The sequence below is a fragment of the Cervus elaphus genome, chromosome 26, assembly GCF_910594005.1.
Source record: "Cervus elaphus chromosome 26, mCerEla1.1, whole genome shotgun sequence".
NCBI lineage: Eukaryota > Metazoa > Chordata > Mammalia > Artiodactyla > Cervidae > Cervus > Cervus elaphus.
The window spans coordinates 43394507-43415162 of record NC_057840.1 but is presented as its reverse complement, the minus strand read 5'-3'; the positions used below and the strand labels follow the sequence as shown (position 1 = coordinate 43415162).

The window sequence follows — 20656 nt, the reverse complement described above, 5'->3', positions numbered from 1 at the left end:
ACTGCTTTTTAAATCAATTCAATTATTTGTCATCCATACGAGCTTCATATGTGCACCAGCACACTTAAGTTGAATGTGCTACCTTTTTTCAGAAGTATGATGATATACAGTAAAACTGTACCAATTGACTCTACCCCCAAAGAGAACCCATGTTTGTTACCAAGTTCAAGCTGTACTGCTCACCACTCAACAGGGCAATAAATCAGGGAACAATGTTGTGGGGCAAGGAATAGCAGCTTTATTGAGAAAGTCAGCAGATTGAGAAGATGGTGGGCTCATGTCCCAAAGAACCATCTTACTCGAGTTAGAATCCAGGCTTCTTTAATCCTAAAAGGATTGGGAGTGTGACTGGTTGTTGCAAACTTTTTGGCGCCATAATTCTTTGCTCTGGCAGTTGTCCACATTGGTCACACTGGCCACAGTGCTCTTAGATACCAACAGCAAGACAAATGTTCTGTAACTTTTTATCTCTATATGAAATGGAAAAGTATTAAACCTCTGAAGGTCAGAGCCTTGAAAATGGGCTATCCTGTGTATTTCAGGCTGTAGGCAACATTCGTTCACAACAGTTGCAGACTCAGCACAGGCAACAGAGCACAAAGAAATAGATTCCTGGGCATACACACTGAGGAAACCAGATCTGAAAGAGACACGTGCACCCCAATGTTCATCGCAGCACTGTTTATAATAGCCAGGACATGGAAGCAACCTAGATGCCCATCAGCAGATGAATGGATAAGGAAGCTGTGGTACATATACACCATGGAATATTACTCAGCCATTAAAAAGAATTCATTTGAACCAGTCCTAATGAGATGGATGAAGCTGGAGCCCATTATACAGAGTGAAGTAAGCCAGAAAGATAAAGAACATTACAGCATACTAACACATATATATGGAATTTAGAAAGGTGATAACGATAACCCTATATGCAAAACAGAAAAAGAGACACAGAAATACAGAACAGACTTTTGAACTTTGTGGGAGAATGTGAGGGTGGGATATTTCAAAAGAACAGCATGTATACTATCTATGGTGAAACAGATCACCAGCCCAGGTGGGATGCATGAGACAAGTGCTCCGGCCTGGTGCACTGGGAAGACCCAGAGGAATCGGGTGGAGAGGGAGGTGGGAGGGGGGATCGGGATTGGGAATAAAGACCTGCCCTCTGTAGTTGAAATAAAAAAAATAAAAAAAAAAAGAAATAGATTCATTATGGAGGCAGGTTTGTTCTTTTCTGTCTCATATTCATAGTATCTTCTTGTTTTGTTGTTGTTGGTTTTTTTCCCTTAAGTCACTACAGACTTCCCTGATAGCTCAGTTGGTAAAGAATCTGCCTGCAATGTAGGAGACCCTGGTTTGATTCCTGGGTCAGGAGATCCCCTGAAGAAGGGCTAGGCTACCCACTCCAGAATTCTTGGGCTTCCCTTGTGGTTCAACTGGCTAAGAATCCACCTGCAATGCAGGAGACTTGGGTTCAATTCCTGGGTTGGAAAGATCCCCTGCAGAAGGGAAAGGCTACCCACTGCAGTATTCTGGCCTGGAGAATTCCATGGACTGTGTAAGTCCTTGGGGTCACAAAGAGTTGGACACGACTGAGTGACTTTCACTTTCACTTTCATGAGGAACACATTTAACCTCTGAAATTCTGTTTTGCTTTTGTACTTTGTTGTTTAGATTTTTGATGTCTCTAAAGTAGTATATTTTCTCCCCCCAAACACAGGAAGTGCACTCAAGTTAATCAGACTGATCTTATTAGTTTGAGGGTTAAAATAATGTAGTATATAAGATCCTGAATGTGTGGCGTTTCTATATACAAGTCTAACATCTGTTTTTGTTAAACCACCCTCACAAGGCAGAAAGTAGTTTTCAGTGCATAGTCTGGGAATTGGAATTGTCTGTTACTCAGCTCTGTCATTTACTTCACTTACAACCTGGGTTATGAAAGACACGTAACCTTGAATACTACAAAAAAACTACAAGTAGAAAACAGAGGGCCCCCTCTTCCCCACAGTAAAAAACAGATTCAGCTCTGGTTAAACAGAATTAGGAGTCGTCAGTTCTCTTCTTTGACATCTTTGTGGAATATTTGTTTTTAAACCACAGCTTGTTTGCCATAATCATCCATCTGTTGATTGTATACTCAAGTGATGCCCTTACTATGTGTTATGGCTGACTCGCGAAGCTAAACAGAAGGTAGATTAAGTAGTTGCTAACTGTCCCTTTTGTCGGAAATTTGAGTTAGTTTCGTTTTGCACATTTGGATAAGTGGAGGTGCTTGGGGATCTGTGGTTTAAGTTATATGCATTATTGACTCTATTAATTGACCTTGTAAGTATAGATATGTAAAGCGTGCACTTTGAAATGACTAGTGAGGATTTTTTTTTAATTTCCAGTTAGTTCAAAGGTAAAAACTTGTCATAAAGCTTTATGATATCAAATGAAAATATCAGTTCAGTTCAGTGGGTCAGTGATGTCCAACTCTTTGCCACCCATGGACTGCAGCACGCCAAGCCTCCTGTTCATCACCAACTTCTGGAGGTTGCTCAAACTCATGTCCATCGAGTCGGTGATGCCATCCAACCATCTCGTCCTCTGTCGTCCCCTTCTCCTGCCTTCAATCTTTCCCAGCATCAGGGTCTTTTCCAATGAATCAGTTCTTCGCATCAGGTGGCCAAAGTATTGGAGCTTCAGCTTCAGCATCAGTCCTTCCAATGAATACTCAGGATTGATTTCCTTTAGGATTGACTGATTTGATCTCCTTGCAGTCCAAGGGACTCTCAAGAGTCTACTCCAACTCCACAGTTCAAAAACATCAATTCTTTGGCACTCACCTTTCTTTATGGTCCAACTCTCACATCCATGCATGACTACTGGAAAAATCATAGCTTTGACTCGATGGACTTTTGTCATCAAAGTAGTGTCTCTGCTTTTTAATATGCTGTCTAGGTTGGTCATAGCTTTTCTTCCAAGGATCAAGTGTCTTTTAATTTCATGGCTGCAGTCACCATCTGCAGTGATTTGAAGCCTAAGAAAATAGTCTGTCACTGTTTCATTGTTTCCACATCTATTTGCCATGACGTGAATGAAGATATCAAGATGCTTATTAATCATTTTAGATGATTGTAGTGAATAAATGAGAATAATGACTTAATAAAAAGGCCACACACTTAAAGCCATAGTTTTCTAAGCATATATGATCTGATCATATGTACCTGTACATATATATAGATGATCAAGGATGTATGAGTATCTTTGCTTATCTATTGTCTTTTGGTACATTGTCATAATAAATCTTAATTAGCAACTGGATATTGGACTCCTTTAGCAAAATCAGCCTCTAAATATTGAATATTTGATTAAAAAGGTATCTCTGGGACAGCAACAGAACAACATTTCAAGTACAATCTCACGAGTCCCTCGTATTCCAGAGACTGTCAAAATAGCAACTGCCATTCATTAAGTTCCTACTGTGTACAATGAACTGTACTAGATAATACATACAGTTACAAACATATAGATACACACACACATCATTCACAACAACCCCGTAAGTTATGTATTCTTACTCTCCTTTCTTCAAGTAGAAAATGAAAGCTTTAGAGTTAACACAGCCTCTTGGACCCAAGATGATAGAGCTGGTCAGTGGTAGAGAAGAAAGGGCCCTTCTTCTCCTTCTCTTCTTGCTTCCCCACTGTTTCTCACTTCCTACTGGGCCTGGCACCTGGGCTGGGGAGGGTGAGCCCTGCTGGAACTGAGAGCACCTCCGCAGTCACATGTCGGTAAAGCGAGGGTGGAACCCGCCCACTGAGGGAGAGAGGAGAGTGGAGGATAACCAGGAAAATGAACACATCTTTGGTGGATGATGGTTACCTCTCTCCAGGCATGTAGGGAAGGACTCTGTCGTGATGTATGTGTCTGTTCTTCACATATTCTTGGTTTTATATGCACTTTTCATTCACAGTATTCTTCCCTTGTGGCTGGTAAAGAATCCACCTGCAATGTGGGAGACCTGAGTTCGATCTCTGGGTTGGGAAGATCCCCTGGAGAAGGGAAAGGCTGCCCATTCCAGTATTCTGGCCTGGAGAATTTCATGGACTGTATAGTCCATGGGGTTGCAAAGAGTCGGACAGGACTGAGCAACTTTCACTTTCACTTTGATATTCTATGAGTTTCCTGCACCAGCGGTTTGGTATCTGTCCTTAATCTTAGCAAGTTCTCAGTCTGTGTTACTTTGAATATTTCTTCTGCTCTGTTCTCTTTTTCTTCTCTTTCTAGTACTTAAATTATGTGTATGTTATTTTTGTCCTGCAGTTTTTGAATATTCTCTTCTTTTTTCATTCTTTCTGATTTTAGCTTGAGTTTCAATCTTCAAATTTACTTATTCTTTCTTGTCATGTCAAGTTGTTGACAGCCCATCAAAGAAATTCTTCATTTCTGTTACACCTTTTCATTTCATGCATGTCCTTTTGACCCCTTCTTAAGAGACCTTTTTTACTTCCCTGGTGGCTTAGATGGTAAAGCGTCTGCCTACAATGCAAGAGACCCGGGTTCAATCCCTGGGTAGGGAAGATCTGGAGAAGGAAATGGCAACCCACTCCAGTACTCTTGCCTGGAAAATCCCATGGACAGAGGAACCTGGTAGGCTACAGTCCACTCCAGGGTGTTGCAAAGAGTCGGACACAACTGAGCAACTTCACTTTCTTTCTTTTAAGAGATTTTGCATTTCTGCCTGCATTATTCATCTGTGTTTTGTCTACTTCTTCCATTAGAGTCCTTAACATCTTAATCATAGTTGTTTTCAGCTCCTTGTTAGATAATTCCAACATCTATATCATACCTGAGTCAGATTCTGACACTTGCTTTTTCTCTTCAGAGTGTGTTTTTCTTGCCTTTTGACATGACTAGTAATTATTTGCTGAAAGTTGGACATGTTCTACATGTAATAGGAGCTGATGTAGGCCTTTAATGTGAGGATATATGTCGATCTGACAAGGACTTGGGCTTGTGTTTAAGTGTTTAATGTTTGCTGTAGCTGAAGATGCCAGACATTCCAGATTCCTCTAGTTTTCTTGATTTTTGTCTCCATTCCTGACTGTGAGCTAACCACTCCTTCTCAGAGAGAATCCATGTCTTAAAACTCTTTCAGCTACCACCCACCATTATGTTATTAAAGGCTAACTGGTATGGTGGTAAGGTTAATGTGGTGTGGTGGTGACAGTGATCTTCTGATCAAATCTCAGTCTTCCTGTGGGCCTGCTTCTTGGGTCTGTAGTCTCACAAGTGCTTCTACAGTGGTACAGGGATTTTTTTTTTTCTTTTTCCCCTTGCCTCCTACTGCCTCCCCCATAGGTAGCATTCTCAGTCTATATCCTTGAAGCCCTGATTCCCGTAGACTGTTCTTTCCCTCTTCAGTGAGACAGACTGGAGTTGGAGGAATGCCCCCTCTCTCATGGCTGCAGGGTAAGGTGCTAGCAAAGTCCTTGCCTTGGAGGGCAGACGTTTGCTATGGAGAAAACTCTGGACATTTTTCACAGTGCTTACTCTTCCCCTCCCTCTGCCAGAGCCACAAGGGGATCCCCACCTTGAGGACCTGGTGGGGTGCTTACAGATAAATATCAGGAAAATCTGTACGATTTCATGCCTCTGGAGTTTCTGATTCTCACACTAGTCTACACCCCATTTATATAATAGCAGATTCATCAAAAGCGCTTCCCAGGTGGTGCTAGTGGTAAAGAATGTGCCTGCCAGTGTAGGTAGATGAAAGAGAGGCAGGCTTGATCCCTGGGTGGGGAAGAGCCCATGGAGGAGGACACAGCAACCCACTCTAGTATTCTTGCCTGGAGAATCCCATGGACAGAGGAGCCTGGTGGGCTACCAGCTGTAGGGTCGCACAGAGTCGAACACAACTGAAGCGATTTAGCACACACAGCATGCATCAAAATTGCTGTCTCAATATTCCTACTGGTTTATTGTTCCAGCAGCTTCTACTCCAGTTAAGCAGATTGGGTTGCGACTTCTAGACTTGCCTATCTGTCCAGATATCAGGGAGGTTCTTTGCCCTGTGACATCCGTTCTCTGATGGAGCCAAGAAAATGCGTTGACTTTCAGTTTGCCCAGATTTTTCTTATTGTAAGAATGGGAGTCATAATTTTCAAGCCCTTTACATGTTTGAGCTGAAAAGAAAAGAAGTCTTGACCTTTATATCTTAAAACAATAAACTGTGTAGCAATTATTTCAATTAGTTACTTTCCTTTTAAATAGAAAAAAAATTTTTAAAGAATTAGCAGCAACAAGCAATAGATATGGATATGCCATTAATATCATCAGCAATAAATTCACATTCTAATTCCTTAGGTCATTTCATCCTGCTTTCACATACATTCAAAACTGTTACTTAAAGTAGAAGCTGTGATTATTCCTGATAATTTGCATTTAGAGTAACCAAGTGATCCACGAGCATATAGCTAGTTAGTTGGTACAGAATCAGAGCTTCAGACTAGGCCATGGTGACAAGAATTTATTTTAAAAGGCCCCATTTTGATATTTCCCTTCTGTAGCCCATACCTCCAGCTGCTATATTTTCAAATGGTGACAATGGCTATAGGCTATTCTTTTGAGAAAATTGGATGGAAGGAGAAGGAAAGAAAGAGGGTGGTAACTGTATGCTCAAGGCTGGACTTTTGCTGAATTTTTAAAGGGGGAAGATTTGAATAACACATATGGTTTGAAGTGAACAAGCTTCAGAGCAGTAGAGTTTGAGGAGACTGAGTGAATGATGAGTTAAACCATAAGGAGCTGAAGGGGACAGGTTAGGATGGATGACAAATGACTCTTGTTTTGAGGAGGAGGAACCATATCCTGGAGGAGTAGGAAGAGGAGTTGTAACTTGGAGAGGATGGCTACTCACTCCAGAATTCTTGCCTGGAAAATCCCGTGGACAGAGGAGCCTGGTGGGCTACGGTCCATAGGGTCACAAAGAGTCTGACATGACTTAGCAACTAAACAACTTGAAGTTCAGGGATGGTGGCGCTAGTGGTAGATAACCTGCCTGCCAATGTAGGCAACATAAGAGACACGGGTTCAATCCCTGGGTTGGGAAGATCCCCTGGAGGAGAGCATGGCAACTCACTGCAGTATTGTTGCCTGGAGAATCCCGTGGACAGAGGAGCCTGGTGGGCTATAGTGTCCGTGGGGTCGCACAGACTCGGACACGACTGAGGTGACTTAGCATGCACACTTGCTAGTGGCCACAGGGCAGGTTCTCTGGCAGCCAAGTCAGAAGCATAGGACAGAGGACACGATGTTCAGGGAGATGTGCATCTAAGAAAGGAGGAGCAGAGACCCAGGTCGGGCCGAGGGAGAAGCTGAACTGCCACGTGAGCAGAGACTTGGGAGCCAGCGTCGACCGACAGCAGCTGGTGTTGGGAGAAAATGGTTGGGCAGGTCCACCTCCCCCTCACCCAGACAGCAGATTCGGGGGTCCTGGGGAAGATGTGACCTCCGGCGAGGCGGCTCTGTGCAGCAGAGGGAGACTGGAGACAGGGCAAGGCATCTCTCATGTCCTCCTGCAGTGTGGCCACTAGCCTTCCTTGCAGGGGCCTGGGCTGCACATCTCCACATTCACCACCGGAGCTTTACATTTCTGGTCAGGTGAGGTCCGACTTTAAGAGTGAAGTTTTTAAGGTTAATTGAGAAGGATGGTGATGATTAGGAAGAATCCGCAAGGGAGATAGGAGAGGGTGCTGGCCAAAGGCAAGTCACAGGAACAAGCTGGACCACGGGCTTGACAGTGAGTGGACCCTGAACTGCAGCAGCACCATTCTCAACAAGGATGCAGCTTCAGGCAGATGGTGTGAATCTCTGTTGGAAGGTATTCTAGTCCCTATTTGCTACACCAGCTGTGATTGGCAGAACTAGAACAGGAGAAGGAAAAACAGTTGGTAGTGTTTACCCAGAACTGGATATAGTGAGTGAGTGAAAGTCACTCAGTCGTGTCCGACTCTTAGCGACCCCATGGACCATACAGTCCATGGAATTCTCCAGGCCAGAATACTGGAGTGGATAGCCTTTCCCTTCTCCAGGGACTCTTCCCAACCCAGGGATAGAACCCAGGTCTCCTGCATTGCAGACGGATTCGTTACCAGCTGAGCCACAAGGGAAGCCCAGAACTGGAGATAGGATATTGGCAAAGAAGGTACAGTAAAAGTACAAAGGAGTCATGACATCTAAGCATCACTGACATCCTCCCAGGTGGGGTCCAGGCTGGGGAGAGAGGTTAGAGGTTAGATAAAGTTCACTTAACTGATAATCAAAGCACACAGGGGGCTGGAGGTCAGAGCTGAAGCCTCCATGGTGAAAAGAGAGGAGGGGTGGATAGGAGCCCCTCCTAAGTGTCATGGTCACCGAGCTAGGTGGGCAGTGACTGCTTGGATGACTCATTCATGGGGCAGCTGCTGTTGAACAGTTCATCCAACCAGGCAGTGTTTTAGACACAGCTGACAGAGCGGTGACGAGAAAGCAATGGCCCTGCGCTTGTCACCTTTGCCTTTCAGCAGCAGGAGACAGAAAATAAAGTGCTATATCAGAAAAGTAGTTTAGAAGGTGATGAGAGCTATGAAGAAAATGCAGCAGTAACGGAGGATCGGGAGGATGAAAATAAGCTGCAGTTTCACCCGGGGTGGTCCTGAAAAGCCTCACTGAGAATGGGGCATTTGAGCCAGGGCCTGAAGGAGTCAGGGACCACTCCATGCAGATGGCAGGGTCAAGAGCTTTCTGGACAGAGGGAGCAGCAAATCCAGAGCCCTGCAGACATCAGCCTGTCTGGGGCGGTCAGAACTGAGAGCAGGCTGGCGGGACCCTCGGCGGGAGAGGGATAAGGAGCTACACAGCGGGCCAGGCAGCCAAGCACCCTGCATAGGCCACCAAGGCCCTTGGCCTTGACTCTTGGTGAGATGGAAGACCTGTGGCAGATGCCATGATATCTGATGTACATGTTTTAACAGAGGCCTCTTAGCTGTTATCTCAAGAGATGGAATGACAGGGACATGAAGGCTGCTGAGGGCTGCACACGCTTATTGGACAGTGTGGTCCAAGTAGACAGCGGTGGCGATCCACTGTCCTATGTGTGGACCCTGTGTGAAGTGCCTGGAAGAATTCAGATTACGCCGCTGACGCCTGTCCTCACGTGGTCTTCATCTGCTCTCTTTGCCCCCTGCACCCCTCCACGAACTTACCCCTTTCTGCCTGCACTGTGGCTTTCCACGTGCAGGTTTCGCATTTCTCGTTTTAAACCGCCTCGTCACCCGGGCTTTGCATCTGCCCGCTTCCCGCTCTGGCGGCCCGGGACGCACACAGTGAGAGGTGTCCTTCCGCGCTCTTACACACCGTGACCCCTTACAGCCCTTCTCTTCGCATTCGATGCCACGTCTCTCCTTGTTTGTCATATTTTGTTACATCGACCAGGTGTTTCAGGTAATTAGCTAGTCGTCTGTTCAAGATGTTTACATTTGGGCTATCACTGACATCAATCCTTTTAGTTACATCTTCGGAGAAAGTTAGAATGCAAATTCTGAAGGTACGTTGATTTTCAATTCTGTGTCTTATTTTGCCTGCCGTTAAAATAAGTCGAATCAGTTTTTCTCAAGTCGGAGGGATGCAAAGGACCACTGGTAAAGGAAAAAAGAATCGTCTAAAACTTCGAAGCCTGAATGAAACTGTTTTTAATGATGTTTCTTAGCTATGTCTAGGTATAAATTTAGGTAGAAACTTTTTGCGCTATACAGCTAGAAGACCCAAGTGAAAAAATATAAATTAAATATAAATGAAAGCACAAAACCAGAAGTATTCAAATTAACTCTGAATTTCATATGGAGGGCACTGTCGTCTTACCAAACTAAGTCGGTCCTTAGAGTGCAGAGGGGGCCCTGAGTGCCTACGAGCTGGTGCTTGGCAAACCTCAGTCTGTCAGCCCTCCTCCTAGGTGACAGGCTGGGTGACCCCTCCCCTCACATCCTCAGCACCAAACCACACGGCCCTCGCTTGTTGGGAAGGTGTCCTCAGAATTCTTTCCACCTCTGTTCTTTCCTCATGAGTTTCACCAAACAAAAATATGACCCCTTGTTCCCAAGAAGGGACAGGAGGCTGAATTTCTCCAATGGTTTTTGGTTGAATGGCAGTCAACCAAATGACCCAGAATAGACTTTTACTAATTGTTTAGATCAGAATAGCAACTCTGAAATGACCAACCTCTAAAAAGGAACTCAGGCTATAAACCTTGATGGCTTCCAGCAGGAGAAACACAGCTCAAGGGTTTCTTCCAGTGTCAGGGTCTAGCTTTCCTTCCTTGTAGGTAGGATGTGCCTATGACAATTAATTGACTAGATTTTCCACCAAAATATCCACCTTGGGGTTTCCATTTATTTTTCTTGCCTGCTGTTTACATTTTGTTCATTTTTTTTAAAAAATTATTACCTCAGTGAACATTTGTGAACCACTTTCTCAAGAGTATGAAATGCAATAACGTCAAAGACGAATATATATTGAAAATAGTAACAAAGACTAAATCGCTGTTCCAGCATTTCATGTGACCACAGTTTCAGAATTGGAACTAACTCAAGTCAAATTCCTCTCTAAAATATTCTGCATAAATAGTTATTTAGCCTCTGTCTGAAAACTTCCAGTTACCGGCTGGTAAGGAAATATATTCCATTTTAAATTAGAAATTTATTCATAGTGAACCCAAGCATACCTGCTGTTGGTTAATCTATTTGCTCTAATCCTGCCTTCTAGAATAACGCACACATCTAGCCCCTCTTGCAGAGGATAACTCCTTTGCCCCCTGCAGACAGCGCCTCCCCGGCAGCCCGCCCTCCCCAGGCCAGCATCCTCAGTGCCTCCCACCTTCTCACATAACGACTCAGAGAAACAGCTCAGCTTCATCTGTCGCTTAGGTGCATCTTCACAGAATCCATTTTCCTTAATAGAAAAGCCAACATATCACATCATCCATAGATCTGATCCCAAAGAAACAGGTTTCTATATCAATTCTGTTTCCAGAGTTTATGTTATTAATGATGGCAAATTAATACTGTGGAATAATGCTATTTAAAAGACAGAGATAGGAACATATTACATCATCCATAGATCTGATCCCAAATAAACAGGTTTCTCTATCAATTCTGTTTCCCAAGTTTATGTTACTAGTGATGGCAAATTAATGCTATGGAATAATTCTATTTAAAATACAGAGATAGGATACATTTTTAAACAGGAACTGGCATGCCCTGGCACTGGTAGAGAGACAGATAGATAGACATATATACTCATACACATATGTGTATATGTATGGATATGCTTTATTTGGGCTTCCCAGGTGGTGCAGTGGTAAAGAGTTCACCTACCAATGCAGGAGATGCAATAGACATGGGTTCGAGCCCTGGATCAGGAAGATCCCCTGGAGGAGGAAATGGCAACCCACGCCAGTGTTCTTGCCTGGAGAATCCCATGGACAGAGGAGCCTGGTGGGCTACAGTCCATGGGGTCACAAAGAGTCGGACACGACTGAGTAACTGAACACACGACACACATGATTTATTCACTTACTTGTTTTTTGGTTTTTTTTTTTTTTTTTTAACAACTGAAGAAGGTAACTCTGAATCAAGCTTGAGTAGGCTCTCACTGACTGAGCAGAACTAGAAGGTGGTGGGCACAGGACTCCATAATAGACCCTTTCCAAACTGAAAAGCAGCATCTTTAGGGTCTTAACAAAGCCTCCTGGAAGAACCAAGCACGGTTCTAAACTCTAGCCCATCCCATGGAGACAGGGCGTCCAGCTGCCCCATCTTCATCCTTCACTCAGCGTGCAGAAGCCGCGCCTGGAGGTGGTAAATAAGTGAAATGAACCAACAGCTGCCAACTCGCCCTCTCTGGCCCCACGAAACCCTGCCTCTGTATTCGTGATAAGTGACATGCTGGGCAGAAATGACATGGTGTCCTCGAGCCCCACAACGTCCAGATCACAATCGGGAGGGGAGAAAAAGCTGGTCAGGGTCACGTGCAACTCCTTTCTCCAGAGCCACAGCGGGGGGCTGGCAGCAGCTGGAGCACCCTGGGGTGGGGGTGGGGTGTGTTGTCTGGTCGTTGGTTAGACCATGTTTTATGAGTGAGCATTTGTGTCCTTCCCAGCAGCGATACTGGTCCCCGGCAGTCGTGACTGCAGTGAGAACACATTACCGTACTGAATGGGAATAACTCATCGGTGATTAATTCTTCTTCTTCCCAACAGCTGGCTGTCCCAACTCCTTGATTAAAGAGCTCCATCACTTCAGGATTCTTGGAGAAGAGCAGGTGAGTCCGCCTCTCACAGGCTGCCCCGAGTGCCGTGGAAGATAGTAATGAGACCACGCAGACTCTCTCCTGGGAGGCAGGGGGTGTCTCCTGACCGCCCCCCACACACCTGAAGTGGGGAAGGGAGCCACGCAGGCACTGTGTGTGGGAACCCGCTTTCCCTCTCTTATCCATCAGACCCGACAGGTTATTAATTGGTACATCTGCTACCTGCCAGAGCATTTCATCTCAGGACACGGCAGTGAGCAGGTATGGCGTGGTGGCCGATAAGCAAACAAATAAATGCTGAGAGGAATTATGCCTAAGGGATCGATCAGCACAGACAGGCTGGGTTTGATGTCTGTGGGGGCATGTGCAAGCTCTCTTCGCCAGAATTTTCTATTTTGCGTGTTATCTGTACTTCTCTGCCGCTGCGTTCTCAATGGGTGTGAACATGTGACTGATATTCAATGGCTGGCCCATTGAAAGTTGATTATTTATATGCTGTGTGTGCTTAGTGAGATATGTCAGGTTCTAAATAGGCGTGCTAATAATTCAGAGTGCTACATATCACCTATGTATACGTACACACATACACACTTTTTTGACCACTTAGAAATAAATCTCTTAATCCTCATATGGAATTACAGGATCCATATTATTATGTTAAATCTGATGTCAAGTTATCCTTGAAATACTTATGTCAGGACTTCCCTGGCAGTCCAGTGGTTAAGACTCCACACTTCCAATGCAGGGACACAGGTTCAATCCCTGACCACAGAACTAAGATCCCACATGCCGCACTTTTCGGCCAAAAACTAAAATAAAATTAAAAAAAAATAAATACTTAAGCCATATAATTTATGGGCTTCCCAGGTGGCTCAGTGGTAAAGAATCCTCCTGCCGATCAGGAGACATGGGTTCGATCCCTGGGTCGGGAAGATCCCCCGGAGAAGGAAATGGCTACCCACTCCAGTACTCTTGCCTAGAGAATCCCATGGACAGAGGAGCCTGGTGGGTTACAGTCCACGGGGTCACAGAAGAGTTGGATACGACTCAGCAGCTAAACAACAACAAATGTCCTATAGTTTACAGCATGGTGGTTGACCTATTTTGTACTCTCTTATTGATTTTTACTCCCAAAGGCAGTCTTTGCCCACTCTGACCAGAGAACATGTAGTTAGAGGTGTAGTATCTCAGTTTTTTCAACAGGTTTTTGGTCTGTGAGTTTTTGTTTGGTGTGTATATATCAGAAAGTGGAACTTTCCATCTCCAATATGAGATTTCAAAAAGTGGATTAACTCAGGGAGGAAGAAAAGCAGGAATCATTTCCAACTCCCTGAATTAGCAGGTTACAATATGCCTCGTTCATGTTTTCAGACTGTAAATTTCCAGAATAACAAACAGGGATGCTTATTCAAATACAAACAGAATCAATGATATTGCATTTCCAAGAGCTGATAACAGATCCCTAACATACCTACTTATGAAAACACCTTTCCCTCACAGCTATTTTCCTGTGAAAGCCGTGAGATTTCTTAAAGCAAAAATCACTGACTGTTACCCTGAGATTTCTGCTCAGATAATAGAACCTTCTCTTCTAACTTGTACCAATATTTGCAGATTGTTTCCATATTTGTTTTAGAATCATTGGGTGATTAGTAGGGAAAGAAGCCAACTATAATCATCTCCTTAGATCTACATAAAATTCAAGCCATTTTGCATTTTCCCAGGCATTTAATCAAGCTATAATCAAAGTCACTATTTCTCTGATCAGTTGTGCTAATGGCCACATAATGCATCACAGCAATAATGATCTTTATTTCCTAAAAAACCACAAGTCCTTCCTTCCTTCTTCCCTTTCATTCGTCGGATACTTAATAAGCACCTACTCATGTGCTGTATACGATTCTTACAGGGATAGAGAAGTGAAAAAGAGAGTCCTCTCAGGCTTACCTTCTAGTTGGGGAAAGCTATTCATGTTATATATACACAAATGTGTTCAGTATTTAATATGTTAACAGAGCTGCTATGTCTCTGTGACTCATTTAGCACATTTGGCTATTCACCAAAAGGTTGGTGGTTCAAACCCACCCAGGGGCATCACCTTCTGGTTGGGCTTCCCTGGTGGCTCAGATGGTGAAGAACCTGCCTTCAATGTAGGAGACCCAGGTTCAATCCCTGGGTCAGAAAGATCCCCTGGAGAAGGAAATGCCTACCCACTCCAGCAATCTTGCCTAGAGAATCCCTTGGACAGAGGAGTCTGATGAGCTACCTTCCGTGGGTTCGCAAAGAGTCAGACAGGACTGAGCGACTAACACTTTCACATCATATGTTAGACAGTTATCATTGCCATGGAGGAGGAATAAAACCAAAAAGAAGGATGGTGCATGCTGGGGGGAGCTGAGGTTTTACACAAGGTGGCCAAGAAAGGTCTCACTGAGGCAGGTGCTATGTGCATGAAGACTTGAAAGATATGAAGGAAAGCGTCATGGTGAGGTCTGGGAAGAGATCCCTGGTAGAGAGTCAATTGGGCACAGGAGTTCTGAAGCAACCATATCTAAGGCTTATTTCATGTAAAAAGTGTTTTAACATATGAAATATAAGGTGTGGTCCGAATAAAGTGGGAAGGAATCCAGGAACATGTAAACTGGGAGCCAAAGGAACACAGTGTATCTGGGAGGAAGACTGATTATCCACGCCATGCACCTATTAGGCTGGATAAGGATGGGAAGTGAGCCCTGGGATTTGGAACTTGGAGGTCACTGTGACCTTGACCAGTGGACTGGTGAGGGTGAAAGCCTGCCTGGATTGGGTTCAGTGGAAAAGGGAGAAGAATGAGAGAGAGGGAATATAGATACTTTATTTTTTATTTTATTTTTTTTATTTTATTTTTTTTTTTAGGAATTTAGCTATCAATGAAAACAAAGCTATGAGGTAGCTGGAGATAGGGAATGTGAAATCAAAAAAATTTTCTTTTTTATAGGCAAAAAATTACCATGTTTATGTGCTAATGGGAATGATTGCAGCGCAGCAGGGAGATAATGCAGAGGAAAGAGGAGCATGTCAGGAGCAACATCCTTGATTCGACAGCTAGCAGAGTGTAGATTTGGCCAGAGACAAAGTGGGGACGGCTCGACCTGGTGGCAGCGGGAAGGGCCGGATACACGGGAAGGATTTTGCTGGTTGTTTCATGGGAAACAGAGTCATCACTTGAGAGTTAAGTGAGGGAAGAGTTTTACAGAGAGTGGAAAGGATGGTGAAAGTGTCATTTAGGAGGGTAGGGAGTGAATAAGGGTAGAAAATGAGTGAATTTGGAGTGAGATCCATCAACCTGGGTTTTTTTTCTGTCACGCTGACCGCTGTGGGCACAGATGCAGAAAAGGCAGAGGGTCAGGTTTAACCAGCCACCCCGGTGAAACAAAAGCAGGAGAGACAGCGGAGATCAGGGCAGACATTTGGGTGTGAGTGTAGTAACTGAGCCTGGGGTTTCAGCGGATGAGGCGAGAAGGGGGAAGAAAAGGGGGGTGGAGAAAAGCAATAGGGTCCACCAGCTATGGGTCCCGCTGGATTCAAGGAGTCTTTGGATTCAGGGTTTTGTGGAGGTGGTGTGGAGATTGGCAAAGACAAGGTCGGTAGGCAGAGGGCCCAAGGGTGGCTGAGTTAAGGGAGCAGAGAAGGTGACTGAAGAAGTTGAGGGCACGGACTTGAAAAGGCCAGGGTCTTGGAAAGGATGGCCCATGTGGACCCTGGGACCCTCCAGAATTATCATCAGGACAGACTTGGAGGGAGTGCTGGTGAGGGAAGAACTGGGGCTTCTAGAAATGGGTCAGGGAAGGGAGAGAGAGATGGAGGGAGCTGGGGGTATCCGACTGTAAAAGAGAAACGACAGAGCCTGATGGTTTGAACATCACAACTTGGGGGCGGGGGGGGGGGGGGGGGGGAGGGTTCCAGAAGGAGAAGCGAAAGCTGTTGCGTTTGAGGATGTTGAAAATCCACACAGTGACGCAAAAGGGAGCGGTGGAGAAAACTTGTGAGGGGCGGAAGGGGAAGTAAAGTGGAAGGAAGCGGAAGTCCTGTCCTGGGGCGGAAGCCGAGGTCAGTGAGGGGAGGACGTGAGAAGAACACTGAGAGAGTAGGTAGGTTGGGTTAAGGGCAGTTACTGCTGACTCACTCTGAGTTCCCCCAGCTCGGGGGTGGGAGTTAGCGCAGCTGGGGGACGCGGGAGGGAAAAGGGATGGACGGGGCCGTGTGTGGGGTCGGGGGTCAGACGGGAAAACCGACAAGGGAGCCAGGAATCTCTTTGGTGACTGATATAAGCAGGTCACTGCAGCCGGGGATACTTCTATCCTGATGACACATGGACAAGACCTAGTGGCCTCGGGGCAGACGGTGGCATGAGGTCTGCCGAGCAGCGGAGAGTTCCAGCTACACCACCACCCCTGCCTGTGGGGGTGGGCAGCCTCACCCAGGAGCGGCTGAAACCTTCAGCCTCTCTCTGGATGCTTGAGGCAACTTACACGTTACAGGACGAAATGAAATTTTTACATCGCGTGTTACAAGTTCCCTTGGACAGCTCATTTTAGTCTCTAACTTGGTTTCTCGGTTTGTAGAAGGAAGAGTAATGCTCAGTCATCTCTTAGGATTTTTGTAAATAAATAAGATGGCGAAGTAAGTTGCAGATATTAAGTGCTACACTAAAATATTTCTGATATAAGTACTATTTACAGTCCGTCAATAGACTGAACTTGCAGCATCAAAGTAGACATTAAAATCAGAGTAGCAAGGATCTACAGTCAATATCCTATTTAAAAAAGCATAATGGAAAAGAAAAAAATTAAAATATAATCAGTATAATGTTCACTTAAAAGTTGATAAAACAGAGTTGATAAAACCTTAATTACTGAATTCATTACTGGATGGTAGAGATGCTCACCAGCTATCTAATTTCTTTGTATGTGTTTCCTTTTCAATTTCATTCGATAAGCACTTGATTTTTTGAGATCTGAATTAAAAATAACTCATTAAACACTGTAAATCATTACCTTCCTAAAGTAAATATGCAATCAAAACCCCTTGGAATTTAACACAATGCATGTACTTTAGCTTCTTGGTCCTGTCTGTGATTTGTGTTTACAATTTACATTCATAAAGCCCCTTTCAGCCTCCCACCCTCACCCACCAAGTCCAAGCTACTTAGCAAAGATATTACACTGTCCATAAGCAGAGTGACTCCAAAGTTCTAGACGGGCCCTAAAGAAAACAGATAGTGAGAAAGTGAAAGCGTTAGTCATTCAGTGGTGTCTGACTCCTTGCGACCCCACGGACAGTAGCCCACCAGGCTCCTCTAATCCATGGGATTCTCCAGGCAAGAATACTGGAGTGAGTGGCCTGTTTCCTTCTCCAAGGGATCTTCCCCACCCAGGGATTGAACTCCAGTCTCCTGCACTGCAGGCAGATTCTTTACCATCTCAGCCACCAGGGAAGCCCAAAGGAAACAGATGTGATATCTGTAAGTTCAGGGGGTTTGGAGAGTCTTCAGAAGCACTGCCTTTCAGACATACTTCCACTCTTACCAGCTACCTCCTCTTTCAGTTTAATCGCCAGAATCTTAAGGAAATAACCTTCACCTATTCAACAAACATCTTTAATACTTTTTTTTTTTTACTATTATTGTGCTTGTTATTATGCAATCGCTCAGTCATGTCCGACTCTTTTGCAACCCATGGATTATTGTGCTAGTGTTGTATAAAATGATAATGAAGTCAAAGGTACAAATCATGATAAAAGCTAAGATGTAACCTACTTTAGAAAAGGAGTCAGGATCTCTGAAATATGAAAGTTGAGAGGACACCCATGGATTGAGCTAGGTTCACTGGGCTGGGGAAAGGAGCCTTCCAAGCAAAGGAAAGCACATGAACTGTGGCCCCAGAGGGGATGGAGTGCCTGCTTTCTTCAAGCCACTAAATAAAGTCAATGTGACTGGACAATAATGAGCAAGAGGGACCGTGATGAAAGATAAAAACCATCCAAACCATGTAGCCATGATAAAGAGTTTGGATTTTATTCTAAACAGGGAATCCTTGCAAGTTTAAGCAGGGGATGGACATATCCAAATCACGTTCTAAGAAAGTCAGTCTTATTGCAAAATGGACATGGTCCAGATGAGGACTGGCAGAAGAAACAGGAAGAAGTGAATACTGAGAGGTAGAATTAAAGTTCATAGTGATTGATTACCTGTGAGTCAGGGAGATGAAGGAATCCTACAATAATATTCACTGAGATGGGTTTGATGGTAGTAGATAAGGCTGGAAGCGTGGAATCAGGGTTCAGTCCAGAATATGTTAATATGTTTGATGTGCCTGAAGCATTGAGAAGGAGGTAAGTCGAGATTTGGATGTGTGCATTGGAGCTCAGAGAAGAAGGTCAGGGGTCAGAGACTGCTAAATTGGGAATTGTTAGCATGCAGGTGGTATTTTACATCCATGACAGTTGCCAAAAGGAGGTAAGAGGGGAGGGACCACGGTTGAACCCTAAGGAGCACCAATGTTTGGAAAGCTTGGTAAAAGAGTAGCAGCCAGCAAAGGAGACCATACAGGAGCCTCAAGTAAAGTAGAAGAAAATACAGAGATGTGCCATGTTGATGGAGCCAAGAAAGGAAGTGTTCCCCAGAGGGAGATTTGTGTTAATGCTAATGAGATGCTGAATGAGAGGAAGTCAGTCTGTTGTCCTTTGCACATGGCAATGCAGAGATCACAGGTCAGTGTAATGACCGGATTTGGTGGAGAGTTGGAGACAAGAGACAATATATTTATGGGATTAAGAGTCCACCAAAGGGAATCAACTTCTTGTAGAACTTTTGTTATGAAAAGGAAAAAAGAACTGCAGAAATAGCAGGAGGGTTCTTTAAAGACTGAAGAGGCTAGAGCTTGCTTTATGCTCATTGAAATGATCCAGCAGAGATGGATTACTTGGTAATTCAAGAACTAGATGAGCTAGCTGAAGAAAGGAAGTACTTTAGAAGATGAAAAGTGTTTGGATACATGGCACAGAGAGAGGAATTGACCCTTAACAGGGAAAAAGCCACTTTCTTTGTTGTAAGAAGACAGAAAGTCACAGGTGAGTGGGGTGGGAGGGGGAAGGAGTGTTTGCTGTTGTAGTGGAAGAGGGGGCGGGGAGAAGTTGGTGTCTGATGGCTCCATGAAAACAGACACATTTTTCACTGCTGCATCTTCTCCATGTAGAGTGTTTGACACAGAGAAGATGCTCAGTAAATATCTGCCCAGTAAATGAATACCTCATTCATAACTTCTGTCTTCTTAGTGAAATATGAAGTAAACTGTCCAGGGAGGAAATGGGGATGGGGTGGAGGATGTGAGCAGTTTGGGAAGAAAGAAGAGAAAATGCGCTACTAGAGAATCACAACACAATCACGAGGAAGTTGAAAATGCTCATTTGACATTTGTATTGAGTGATTTAAGAGACAACAAACAGTGGCCAGGGAGAAAGTGTCAGGGCAGCTCATGAGAAGTCTCAATGATGCTGAAGAATTTAAGCACTGTCCATACTTCAGTAAGAATATCAGGAAAGGAAAGATAGGAGATGATGGTTTGAAAGGGACACATTCAGAATTTAGGTGTCAGAGGTGGTGCAAGTTCTCAGGATGACAAGGCCCAGATAGGGATTAGAACGATAGAAGAATTTTTTTTTTTTGAAAGGTTTCCAGAAATGAGAAGGTATAAAGGAACTGAAAGAACAGGTTGATGGATGGATGGTTCGATCCCCAGAAAGATGACAAGAGTAAGGGCAGAGGTGAAAATCATGAGCTAGGAGCTAAAGTCTCCCAAGAATGAGGGACTTATCCACCTATGACTGCTACAGGCAGTGGCGGTGGGGAGAAGGTGAGGATGTGTAGTCAGACAGCATAACTTTCAAAAGAGCAGCAGGGTGGGGTTTTGCAAGAGAGAAGAGTCTGACAGTTTAGGAACCTCGCTGAAGAACCAGGAGACAACCAGCTCCACCTCTGGCTTTCAGGTGTGCACTCCTGAAACAAAACACAGCCTTCATTGCAGAGGCTTGCAAGGAGATGGGCCAGTTTCAGTTAAATCAGGAAGGAGAGAGAAATGTTTGAAAAGGCTGATTATATAGGAGAGCTTGTTCATTGTGGAGCAGGAATTCCAGGGGGCACAGAGAAAGGATTTAGGAGAGAAGGGAGGCTCACAGTGGAAACTATCGAGACCTTTATGGCAATGAGATCCCTAAGTCTCAGAAGTCAAGTACGACGTGAGGCATGATGGAAGGCATAATGGTGACCTTTGGAGGGAAGGGG

General features: G+C 44.5%; 1 protein-coding gene and 1 non-coding gene across 8 annotated transcripts in view; both read left to right on the top strand.

Moving 5' to 3' along the window:
* The window catches only part of PRKN (parkin RBR E3 ubiquitin protein ligase), a 1214524-nt gene that overhangs the window by 988585 nt on the left and 205283 nt on the right, over positions 1–20656 (top strand). For all 7 annotated transcript variants that reach the window (XM_043888525.1, XM_043888524.1, XM_043888522.1 and 4 more), the window contains one exon: positions 12287–12348. In XM_043888525.1, coding sequence (XP_043744460.1) covers positions 12287–12348 — 62 coding nt within the window. The remainder of the gene's footprint in view (positions 1–12286; positions 12349–20656) is intronic.
* Positions 4500–4571, top strand: TRNAC-ACA. The gene has a single exon. It is a non-coding gene; the product is annotated as a tRNA-Cys (tRNA).